This window comes from Morone saxatilis, unplaced genomic scaffold (genome assembly GCF_004916995.1).
Source record: "Morone saxatilis isolate NCDOM2014 unplaced genomic scaffold, NCSU_SB_2.0 Contig18, whole genome shotgun sequence".
NCBI classification, from domain to species: Eukaryota; Metazoa; Chordata; class Actinopteri; family Moronidae; genus Morone; species Morone saxatilis.
Window position 1 is genome coordinate 25,097,231 of NW_023339740.1, and position 11,730 is coordinate 25,108,960.

Here is an 11,730-nt window from a genome sequence, read left to right on the forward strand (position 1 = left end):
GACTCACAGTTGGTCCTGAGGAAGGACGGTGGGAAGAAGCTCTCATTCATCAGAGTCGGGAAAGGAACAACACGAACCATGTAGTCGGTGTCAAAGGTCAAACCGCTGAACGGCTGACTGCTCAGCTTCTGTATGAGGAAAGTAATAATAAATCAACAACAGATAATACGATAAGTCTGTTTACCATTCAGAGAAAATTAGGAAAAAACTGTACCAATAGCCTTAGGAAGTAAAATGCAGCAATAATAATAATAATAATAAAAGTATCTGGTTTCACTTTTAAAAAGCAGAAGTTTACAAAGTTCTTCACAGAAAAAGCATATTTTCTATTCATCTATTCATCAGGGACATTAACTAAGATCACTGTTGATGTGGCTTATTTACATCTGCAGCACCCAGGACAGGGTACAGGGACCAGTGTGGAGGATTCAGTGGAATCTAGCTGTTTAGTTGCAGAATGCAACTCCCTTGCATCACTACGGTGGCCATGAAACGTGCAAAAAAAAAAAGAAACATGGTGGTTCAACATGGCGGCCACAATACTCATAAACATGCTCATATGTTTGTTAGATTAAAGTGTTTTTCTTTATCTTGACAACAAATTATTGTTGTTTGTTTATTAAAAGATCCCCACTAAAAGTACACTTACGTGCCTCTAATCTTCCCAGGGTCCTGAACAAATTAAAAAAATCTACATGCAATCTCAGAATGTATCCCTCCGCTGCAGCAAGTTTGGACAGAACCACATCTCTCACACTGGAGTCCGGAAGGGATCCCTTCATAGCCAGTATGTGGAGGGAGGTTAATGATTACATCCAATAACCTTTTCAACACAACAGCAGTCTCTTTAAGGCTTCTTTAGGTTTGATGTGTTAGGGAACATATGCCTGAAAACAAGGCCCCAACATTAGTCGTGAACTTAAGCGCTGTCATTATTTTTGGTCCTACCGTGTTCTTGTAGGAGAAGTTGAGCTGTCGTGGGTCTTTGAGGATGAGATGTTGACACTGTTTCCCTTCTGGGTTCTTGTCCTCCAGATAAACTCTGAAGCCTTTAATGTGTTCGATTCCTGCAGAGAGACAATAACAAGTTCAGTCTCACCATCCTCCAACAATTATCCGCATCCATCCTTCGCTCCTTGTTTCCTTTCTTTTTTTCCTCCCCTCTATCTATCTTGTTTGATTAATCTCTTTTCTCCTTTCCTTCATCTCCCTGCTTCTCATCCTCACCTTGCTTCCTTTCCTCAACTCCTCGTTTCCTCTCATTATTTCCTCTCCTCCCGTTCTCCTCGTCTCCTCTCCTTGTTCACTTTCTTCTCCTCCCATCTCCTTCTCTACTTTCTTCCTTCTTATCCTCATACTATTTCCTCCTCCTCCTCCTCCTCCTCCTCCACTCTGCTCTTTGAAATCGCGTCTGTCTTGTAATTACACCTTTACATCCACAAGACATGTTTTTCCTATTAGCTCTGTGGGGAGTGGAGAGAGAGAGAGAAAGAAAGAGAGAGAGAGCACTAGTAGAACAGGTTTTTATGTCTTCAGGCAGATTCCTGAACAGCTCTCTCTCTCTCCTGCAGAGTCGAGGACAGACGAGGATGTTTTTGCATGTTAGCGACAGCTGCAGCGTGACGGCAGGCTTGTGCTCAGTTTTTGTTTTCTTCCCTCCCTTCAGTATAATATCTGATTCATCATACTTTTTTTCCCCCCATCATATCATATACTTTTTAACCATCCTAGCGACACCACTCTATGGATAGAAAATCATCCTGTCTGTCTGGTCCAAACTGTACAGTACATATGTTCCCTAAAGGATGAATCCTTATGATTTTGGTGATCCCACATCTTCTATTTTCTTATCATTTAAAGTAGAAACAGCCAACAGTAACATCTTCAAATGTCTTGTCTCATCCAACAGTCCAAAGATATTCAGTTTACAGTGACATAAAACCCAAATAAAAAGCAGCAAATCCTCACATTATACTTTTTTCTAGTAGTTTCATATCAACTTAACTTGCAAACGCTTCCTAAGAAGAGAGAAAGTTTCAGGGCTTCATTTGTTGTTTGACTGAACAACAATGATGATATCAAACGTATAGAAACTGCTGCTTGCATTTACAAGTATGACATTAGTAATGGAAATATTTCAGCTTTCTTATTGTACTAAAACGTTGAAATGACCCTATGAGATGACAATACAAGCAGCGTCCTCCGAGCCCGTTTGTGTTCGAGACCCCTGCTTTAGACTCTTAGAGAAGTCTAACTAAGCCTATTTTAAACGCGTCCTTCACCCTCATTCAACTGCAACACAGCAGAGAGAACAGCTGTAGAGTCTGATACTGAAAGTGGAAAATCACTGCGGATCACCAGCAACAATCAGAGCAATGATATCATGATAAGGGTATACGGTTGCACGTGGATTTCACTTCTCCATTATGTGTTTCGTGTAAGATCTAAGCTTGGGATTGCATAATCACAAGAAACAATGCATAAAACTCTGCATAAAGTTGTTAAAACTACATTTCCACAATTAATCGAAAATTAAATTTGTGATGCAAAAAAACCTATTTCCACGCTAATCGTGAATCATATCGCATTATCTGTCAAAATAAAAGCAATATCATGTTTTTACCATATGCTGCAGCCCTACAGCAGACCACCTTTAGCTTTATTCCACCTGGAAAAGTTCGTATCTGTACAGTATTATGACTAAAGTGTAAAACAGATGCGGCACATCCCCAAATGCAAATATCAGGTGCTGCAGGAAAGACTACATTCAAGAGCACCGCATGAAGCAGCTGCTGAATGACCTTTCAGATATTTGTCTGAGGTAAATTTAGAAGGCTGCAATCAATTCCTAATCCTGATTCATAACATTCAAATAATTCACAATGAAAACAACATGAACTGGTTATGTAACATGATGACGGTCCCATAATTCTTGTCATAGCCTCAATTCTCCACAAACCACAGCCGGCCAAAGCCTCCACCTGCTACAGTCTGTAAAATCTGAATCAGAAAAGAAACTTTTACTGCTCACAGATAGTAACGTGTCATATTTATGTGACAGAATTAATGATATTCAGTTTCAATTATGTCTAATCTTTGTAAAAGCAGATATTCCTTCAGAAAAATCTGTAAATGTGTTGAACCTGAACTTAAAGGCCTTAATTTAGAATTTCAGTTTTTATCAGATTCATCTTCAGTCTCTGTTCCGGCTGCAGAAGGAAACATCGGAAAACATGTTGAGCAGCTGAAGGAAACACTTTCCAGAAGAAAAACTTTCCCAGTTTTTTTTTGTTTTTTTGTTTGGTCTCCAGATGACGGATTCTGGCCTGTGTGACTGTGACATGGAAGATTTCTGGGAGATTTCTGTGTCTCTGTGAGAAAACAACAGGCTGTATTGTCACAGAGAGAAAGAGAGAGAGAGAGAGAACGAGAGAGAGAGAGAGAGAGGTTCACCTTACACACACACACACACACACACATTCCTTCCTTCACGGTCAAATCGTGGTATTGTGGTGCGAGATGTGATCCTCTCTCTTATTCTCCAGGCCTGATCAAAGGCACACAAACACACAGACACACACAGACACGCACATCTGAGTAATCTTAGGGATTTGAGCACTTTGAAGGTTTTACTTCCCTGCCCTTCCACCCTCACTTTCCCTCCTTTCTCTCAATCTCTCCCTGTGGAGAAGCAGGTAAACAAACACACTCCTACGTTTGTTTACCTGCGACAAACGCATAAGGAAAACAAACAGGTGAACAGACAGACAGGTACCTAGTGGACTGGCGGACCAGTGGACGACCACGGCGGCCTGATCCTCACAGGCGAGATGGCTGGAGGAGACGTTGGCGACCTCGTGGATCACATGTTTCCCCAGCGGGTAGTTTATTGAGCAGTCTGCAGGGCGAGAGACATCGACACACAGAGAGAGAGAGAGATCAACAACAGCACAAACAACCACATTCGATCCTCTCTGACTAATAATTGCATATTTGAACAACTATTACCCGAAAACAGCTCAGTAAAATGACTCATTATGCAGAATGGCCCATTTCAGAATAAGGCTAAATGCATATTGGATTGTTTAATTATTGCATGTGATGTAATATTACATTGCTTTAATATTGCAGCTGGTTAGGTTGGAGCTAATTAGTGTCTTCACAACGGCTCTTCAGAAACCTGTGGGTGACGTCACGGAGACTACGTCCATTTTTAAGAGTCATGAATTGAGGAGTTACCACAGTGAAAGTCACGATCACTTTCTCATAGACACTGGGCCTCATGCAAGAACCTCTCGTACGAACAGATTTGTTCTAAAGTGGCCTGTATGATTGATTTAGAAGAACCTGCGGCATTCACCAATTTTATTTTATTTTGAATTTTCTCCTAAACACAAACAGGATTTCTGATCGGTCCAGATCACTTGTAGGAGTCGTGTGCAATTAGTCTGCTGTTGTTTCACTGAAGGATTGTACATTGCATTACTATAAAGCAATTCTGAGTTTCCTATATAATTTACACTTCATCCTGTTTGACTGTGCAGTTCGATTTACAATATAGTTTTACATTTATCCTATAGCCTAACGATATCATATCATTGATCTAAAAGTTCTCTTCATAAAGGTGTAGGCAGGTCGCTGTTGGCCTGACCACGCAACATCACTTAAAATCTGAAGTTACGAGCGTTTGCTGAATATCTCCAGTCACCATGTGCACTGCTGCCCCACCTCCTCCAGTTCCCTCATTTTATCCCATGCAGGACGTAGATGGAGGGGGCAGAGGAGGAGGAGGAGGAGGAGGAGCAGCCAGCCATGAACCAAGAGGGATCAGGGGAGAAAAGATGGACTTAGGATGCAGAAAGAAAAAGGGGCGTGAGCTCAGACACGACTGACTGCTCCCCTTTCCTCCTGCCAGCCACCTATTGACGGAGAGGATTGAGGTGAGGAAGAGGAGGAGGAGGAAGAGGGGACAGAGGACAGGAGCTCACAAAGGATGAAGATGACTGAGAGGAGGTTAGGAAAGCATGGGATACGACACGAGTCACTGCTTCTCTTCCTTCTCGCCTCCTCAAAGCGGGGTCATGTTCAGGGCTAAAGGAGAAGGTCACGGATGGTCACTCCTCTTCCTCCAGCTTCTCCTCCTCTTCCTCAATCATAAAGCTTCTCTATAAGATATAAGGGGGAGGGGAAGGTCGCAAATTGTGCCCCTTCTTCCCCCTTTGCTCCTCTTTGTATTCAGAGTTTCTTCAAAAGACAAAGGAGAGGAGGAAGAGGAGGATGACAGAAAAATTTGAAAAGTAGAAGTTTACTGCTTGAGAAAGAGGAAAACCTTTGTCTTTAGTTTCTCACCTCCCTGCTCCTCTTCCTCCTGTTCTTATTCCAGTTTTTAAAAAACGCTCCAGGGGTGAACCAGGGAAGGTGGAGGAAGATGAAGGAGACAGTTCACAGCGGCCTGCTCCTCTTCCTCATGTACTTATATCTCTTTCAAATTAAAAATGTTTGAGCTCTTCCTCGTCATCCAAACTACTTCAAGTGTGTTTCTGAGAAATCTGTCAGTTTGATACGGAGATCAGCTCTAAATACTACGATACCCATGAGCTTCTGCAGCTGTTGCTCTAAAGAAGCATCCAGTTCAGAGCTGCTGCAAACTCAAAATCCTTTGTTGTTGCAGTTTGGATCAAAACCCTGATCCAGAATCTGAACTGAATTAAAGATTGAGTAATAAGTATAATCTTTAGCTTTCTGTTGGCAGAGCACATGACTGTCTCTCTGATTGGATGGTTCTTACTGAAACCACAGAATTTCAGTAATTTCTCTGCCTTGTTTATGGCACTCAGCACCAAGTCTACTGGTTTCTACTGAAGATTTGAATCTTTAAAAACGGTTTGCGTTTCAGTGTTTGTGTGTCAGTTCCTGAACAATGGAGCTCTAGCGTGTCGCACAGAGCTACAACCTCCTCTACTGCCATCCACTGACAGAGCCGTCAGCAGCCCGGCAGGAGAGACGCTCTCTGGTGTGCTGAGATTTTATTAATGAACGCACACTTTTACTTTCTCTGAGTGTGTGGAGATCTAATGATGTTTTCACATCACAGATGTCGTAGAGGCTAAAACATGAGACCAATGTAGCCGTGTTTCGACTGCAGGTTTAGTTCGACACTGGAGAGAAAAAGGGAACGAATAGTCGAATCTTTGTATTGAAAAGCCAAATCCGGTTCGACTGACAGACTTCTGAGGCGGGTACAGCCTTAATATCGAGCTTTGGATACACATTTGTTGACAATAAGAAAAATATATAATATGATCAGAACTTAGTGTTAAGATTTGCTGAGCTCATCACCTTCCTAATGGAGGTCAAAGGTCAACCTGCTTTATATTCACCATGACATCACTGCAAACAGAGTGAGAGAGAAGAACCCCCTGACTCTCCTTCATCCTCCAGAAGCAGCTGAGGATGAAGCTTTTGGAGGATAAAAAAGCGGAAAGGAAGCAGTGAGGTGTGTCACTCCATCAACACACACACACACAGCATTGTCATGCTAAAACACCTCAGTGCTTTACGTTGGCTTAAAGTGTGTGGGTTTCAGCACTTTTTACTTCCTCTGTTCTTGGGAAGAGGATGCATCATCATTTCAATGTCACATGACCTTCTGAACCCTGACCTCAGCACTATTGATGACCGATTATGTATTAAGATTAGATTAAATGAGGAGTTGTGGAAGCAGCTGAAACCGACTGGGAACCCCTCAGAGAGAACAACCCTCTGCTTACACTGAATAGTAAAGATAATACGTTGTAGTTAAATGAATAGTTTGAGTTTGGGAAATCAGCTTTCTTGCCAAGAGTCTGATGAGAAAACTGATACCACTCTCTGGTTTTCAGGCTCTTTGTCATATATGATAGTAAACTGAATACCTTTAAGTTCTGGACTAAACAAGATACCTAGATTTTGGGAAGTTGTGATTGATAATGAAAATAATTTGATTTATTGAATCCATTTTAGGGTTTATGTCATTTACGGCAGATTTGAAAAACTCAACTGATTAGCAGAGTTGGAGTCTTATTTAGTCATCTAAATTATATTATAGAAATCTGAGGCACACCTCAAAGTCCTGAATGTATTATTTCTAGAACAGACCAGAACCGATTGATTATTATTGTTATTATTATTACTGTTTTTATACTTTTATTTTATTGTTATTTAAATGTTTTTCTCTTAACAGACTTTCTTTTAAAATCATTAACTTGCAGTTTGATATAGGGACAGCTTGAAAAACTGCAAATAGACAGACTCTCTCTCTCCACACACACACACACACACACAACACAACACACAACACACAACACCACACACACACACACACTAATCTGAAAGTGCTTCTCGCTCATGGTCACGGACAAAGGCAGGAGGCAGGGATCGGCTACGGCTCAGGAACTTGACTTTTGGAGAGAAAAGAACAAAAGACGAAGAGGAGGAGGACGTTGGAGGAGGAAGAGGATGATGGGGGTGAAGATGAAGAGTGAGGGGGCCTCAGATATTCACGCTGAGTAACAACGACGGAAAATAAAAAACTATTTTTAGGCTCTGATCAAACTGTGTGATTGATGATTGAGGATTTAGGATCAATATGGCGCCCCAACGCCTGCATGATGATCAATTTTATTCCTGATTACCTGAAGTAAACACGGTTCCAACAACTGGGGAATTTAAGATAAACTAAAAGTCATTATCCTGATTTATAGAAACTCACTGTCAGCTCTGAAGGTGACGGCCAACCTGCGACCTCCATCTGCACCAGACTGCACCTGAAAGAGATAGAACAGTGTTTGTTAGATTGTTTAGGCCACTTAAAATCGTTTAAATCATCTGTATGCTACCATTCATATTCAGAGATAATCATTTTTTATTGGTGTGGCTGTCTTTAAGTAGCCTGGTTCTTTGATTTGGTGGCAGCTGTTTCTAAATGTGGTCGACCAATCAGAGCTCTGTAGGTGAGACTGGGAATGGGGAGGTCATCTTCCTGAGCCAGGGCCAGAAGAATCACCTCCAACGACCAGTAAAAGCAGCTGTACGCGGTTTTTGTGAGTCTGCCTAAGTAAACGACACTTAAATGTTTGTTTGATCACAGATTGACCGACTGCTTCCACTTCTGTATCAACTGACAGGACACATACATCAGTCACAGGTTAGAGCCCAATAACCTCCTCTCCCAGACAGAAAACGGCTAAAACGAACACTAGGGACTTTTAGTTGATACGATTTTATTGATACCGATGACTTAATAAATTCAGCTTATTAGCTTATTATTAGATTCTTTGAAATCAACTGGATTTGGTTTTTCAGGGGTAAAAGTTGCACTACTTGCTCTTTGGTTCTACATTTATTTAACTCAAAGGATATCCTTCCACGCTCCACCCAGCAGCTCCGTTTAACACAAAGGAGAGCAGATACAGTGACACATGATGAGTACTGAGATAAGCTGAGGTGTGAACATCGACTCCCTTGTGAGCTACAGTTACCCAGAATCCCTTTCTCTGTGTCCCGACACAAAGACATCGATTCTCATGAGGTACGTTTCAGCCTCGACTGTTTCAACAGTTTTACAGCTTTGACCCTGTTTTCATGTTGCCCTGCTGGGTAACACACACACCGACACACTCACACTCCACCTTCAGGCTTGTTACAGAGGTGTCAGACTGTGGTCACACACACACACACACACACACACACACACACACGCACACACCTGAAACCAATCAGACAGACCCCCTACTGTGTGTGTGTGTGTTATAGAAAGTGTGCCACGCTTATTAGCAGTCACTGTACCTCAACAACCCATCCACACACACACGTTTGTAATTATATACTTGTGAAGACCCTCATTGCCAGAACACATTCCCTAGACCTTAAAACAAACCCTAACATAGACCCTAAAACCAGATCTGAACCATCAAAAGCCTTTTGAAGAAGTGAGGATAGTGAGACGTGTCTTCACTTTCAAAAAATGCCCTCAAAACAGTCCTTAGACAGAAAAGTACACACACAGTTCAATCCTATGATTTCTTTTTAATTATATATATCTCGCAGTCAGTTTGCCTCTACTGTTGAACTTTGACCTTTAAGGGCTTACATGCTGCTGTGCACAGATGTCCTGCTGGCAGCATGAAATGGGAGGCTAATTAAAATCAAGGGAAGGTTCTTACTTCACATGAGAACGTGCACACAGAAAAGCTCAAGCTGCCAGGTTCTGCATTTAACCACCACCATGACGCTAAAAAACCCTTTAAGGTTGTGCTTTAGTTTGGGCATGTTGCTTCAGGCGCTGCTGAGACAATGAAACACAATCCATAAAGTCCAGTTCGAGTCACAAAATCATGAGTTTAAAGGTACCAGACATCTTTCATTGCGATGACTGTGAATTATAAATGGTGGACATTATTTAACACACTAACACTTTGTTTGCCCGGTGGCTCCACATTCAGTTGCAACAAAAGTTGACACAGGTTCCACTTATTTGTTGGACGACTTACAGGTTGTTGTTTTTTTGCTGGAGCCCCCTGTGTCAAGACCCCCACTGCGTCAATGAAGCGGCCTCATTCAAATGAATGGAGGTAAAAGGGGTTGGCATTTGTTCATGCAGTGCTGTTGTCTGTCTGAACAGAGCCTTAGAGCAGAGGTTCCCAACCTTTTTCCTTAAGGGACCCCTTTATTATCATCTAGTAAACTGACTGAGTGACATTATGGACATTTCATATTATATTTAAAACTGTACAATAAACCCAAATAGTGAATAGTGAACTGAAGGTTTGTGTTAAAGGAGTGATTTGGATTTCAACAATAATAGAAACTCAATAGGCTTCATTTTTTTTACAAAATTCAAAGTTTTTTGACGCTTGTAAATTGTTTAATAGAACAATGACCTTTACTTTTCTTCACAGAAGTGCTGCTGAGATATAGGCCTACTGTGTATAAGTTTTCTAGTACGCCTTTAAATCAAGAAGGCCTTGTAAAGCTTTGACAAACCCTGCTGGAGGTCCAGACCCCCAGCTTGGGAACCAGTGCCTTAGGGCATCAGTAAACTCCACAATCAGAAGACTTCAGACTAGGAACAGCCTGATTATCGGAGCTGATATTTAGCCTTTTTCCGATGATCTGTATCACTTTTTTCTTATCTGACGGCCGATATAAATTAAGTCTAAACTGCGACACTCTGGCTCCGATGCAGCTGCCTCTCTGTCTGTAGCATGGATGTATAAAGAGAACTGGATACAGCGTCGGAGGCGGCGCTCCGTTCATTCCTATGAAAGCTGCTCAGTGGTGCATAAAAGTCACTTCCCGCTGCAAAGAAATGAACCCGGATGAATGCATACATCTATGCGCCGCTGTCGCACCAGAAGCTTCCACCAGCCGAACCTCTAACCTCCGCTGTGCAGTCACCGATTGACGAACCCATGGCTGTAATGACACAGTTCGGCCACTTACAGCCCGGCGCTCTTCCTGGGGGCTCGGTCTGTAGTCACCACTCTCTGGTCGGGTTTATCTCACTGATTACATGTCAAGAGCGTTTATTCATAAAATTATGATTATTTAAGATAATGGCACTAAACCATACACACTGGTTCTTTAAGCACTTTTTAAAAACACAGTATGCAGTGACCCTGCCCATCGCCACGAGCTAATACTTTACAACTGACAATTTTTCAAACAGACACTTTTCTTCCTTCCTGTTGCCAGGTGTTTCTCACTAGTAATAATCATTATCCCACACAGCGCACACACACACACACAGCACACACACACACACCCTGAGGACTGAACAGACTGAGTCACATCAGTAAACAACTGAACAAAAGAAGTGAAAAAAAGGAAATAAAGAAGAGAAAAGAACAGTTCATTATTAGCAGTTCTGAAAAACAGCTGTTGGACATTCAACACACCGTCGGCACACACACATTTGGGAAATGACGCCGCTTCGTTTCATGCTGTGGTTCGCTTTTCAAAATGGCAATAGAAAAAACATACATCAACTACAAATCTACAAACAAAACCCTCAAACCCGGACGAGAGCAGAATTTCCCTTGGGAATCCCCCAAAACACACACACAAACACACACAGCACACACACACACACACAGTTCCTGGGGTAATCAGACAGCTAATTGCAGGCTCAGTCAGCTGAACATCAAGTGCAATCAATCACAGTGCTGGAGGGAAGGAAAGATGGAGGGAGGAAATGATACAAGGAAAGAGGCGAGGAGGCTGGAAAGAAGGGAGGATGCAGAAAAGGAGGTTTCAGTATCAGAAGGGGGAGTGAAGGATGATGGGGGAAGTAATCACCAACCCTGCAGAGAAGGAAGGAAGTAAGGAAGAAGAGAAGGAGGAATCTGATTAAACAGGAACTCCTTCAATTACAGCTTTCAAGGTTCACGTAGCAGACTTCTCCCCTCTCCCTCATTTTGTTTGGGCCGGCCAGACCAGTTCCAGATGTGGGACAGAGAACACGGGACACGCTCACAACTGACCTTTAATCAACATACAGCTCAGGAGCAGAGGTACGAACGGCTAGAACAGCTCTGTCGAAGATAAGAGCTGCGTATGGTCGCTCATTTGGTACAGACAGTGTCCAAGCAAATTATATTTCATGAAGACGTACAAATGTAGTCCCCAAACATTGAAATTTAATTCAACGGCTACAAAGAGCCCAAACACACTAACTCTGTGTGTGTGTGT

The 11,730-nt window shown here is 42.2% G+C and overlaps 1 protein-coding gene across 1 annotated transcript in view; it reads right to left on the reverse strand.

The window, feature by feature from the left end:
• il17rd (interleukin 17 receptor D) overlaps positions 1–11,730 on the reverse strand; it is a 25,684-nt gene that overhangs the window by 8,287 nt on the left and 5,667 nt on the right. Inside the window, exons 2-5 of the mRNA XM_035662394.1 lie at positions 7,751–7,805; positions 3,776–3,898; positions 949–1,067; positions 8–128 (exon numbers count right to left, since the gene is read on the reverse strand). Coding sequence (XP_035518287.1) covers positions 8–128; positions 949–1,067; positions 3,776–3,898; positions 7,751–7,805 — 418 coding nt within the window. The remainder of the gene's footprint in view (positions 1–7; positions 129–948; positions 1,068–3,775; positions 3,899–7,750; positions 7,806–11,730) is intronic.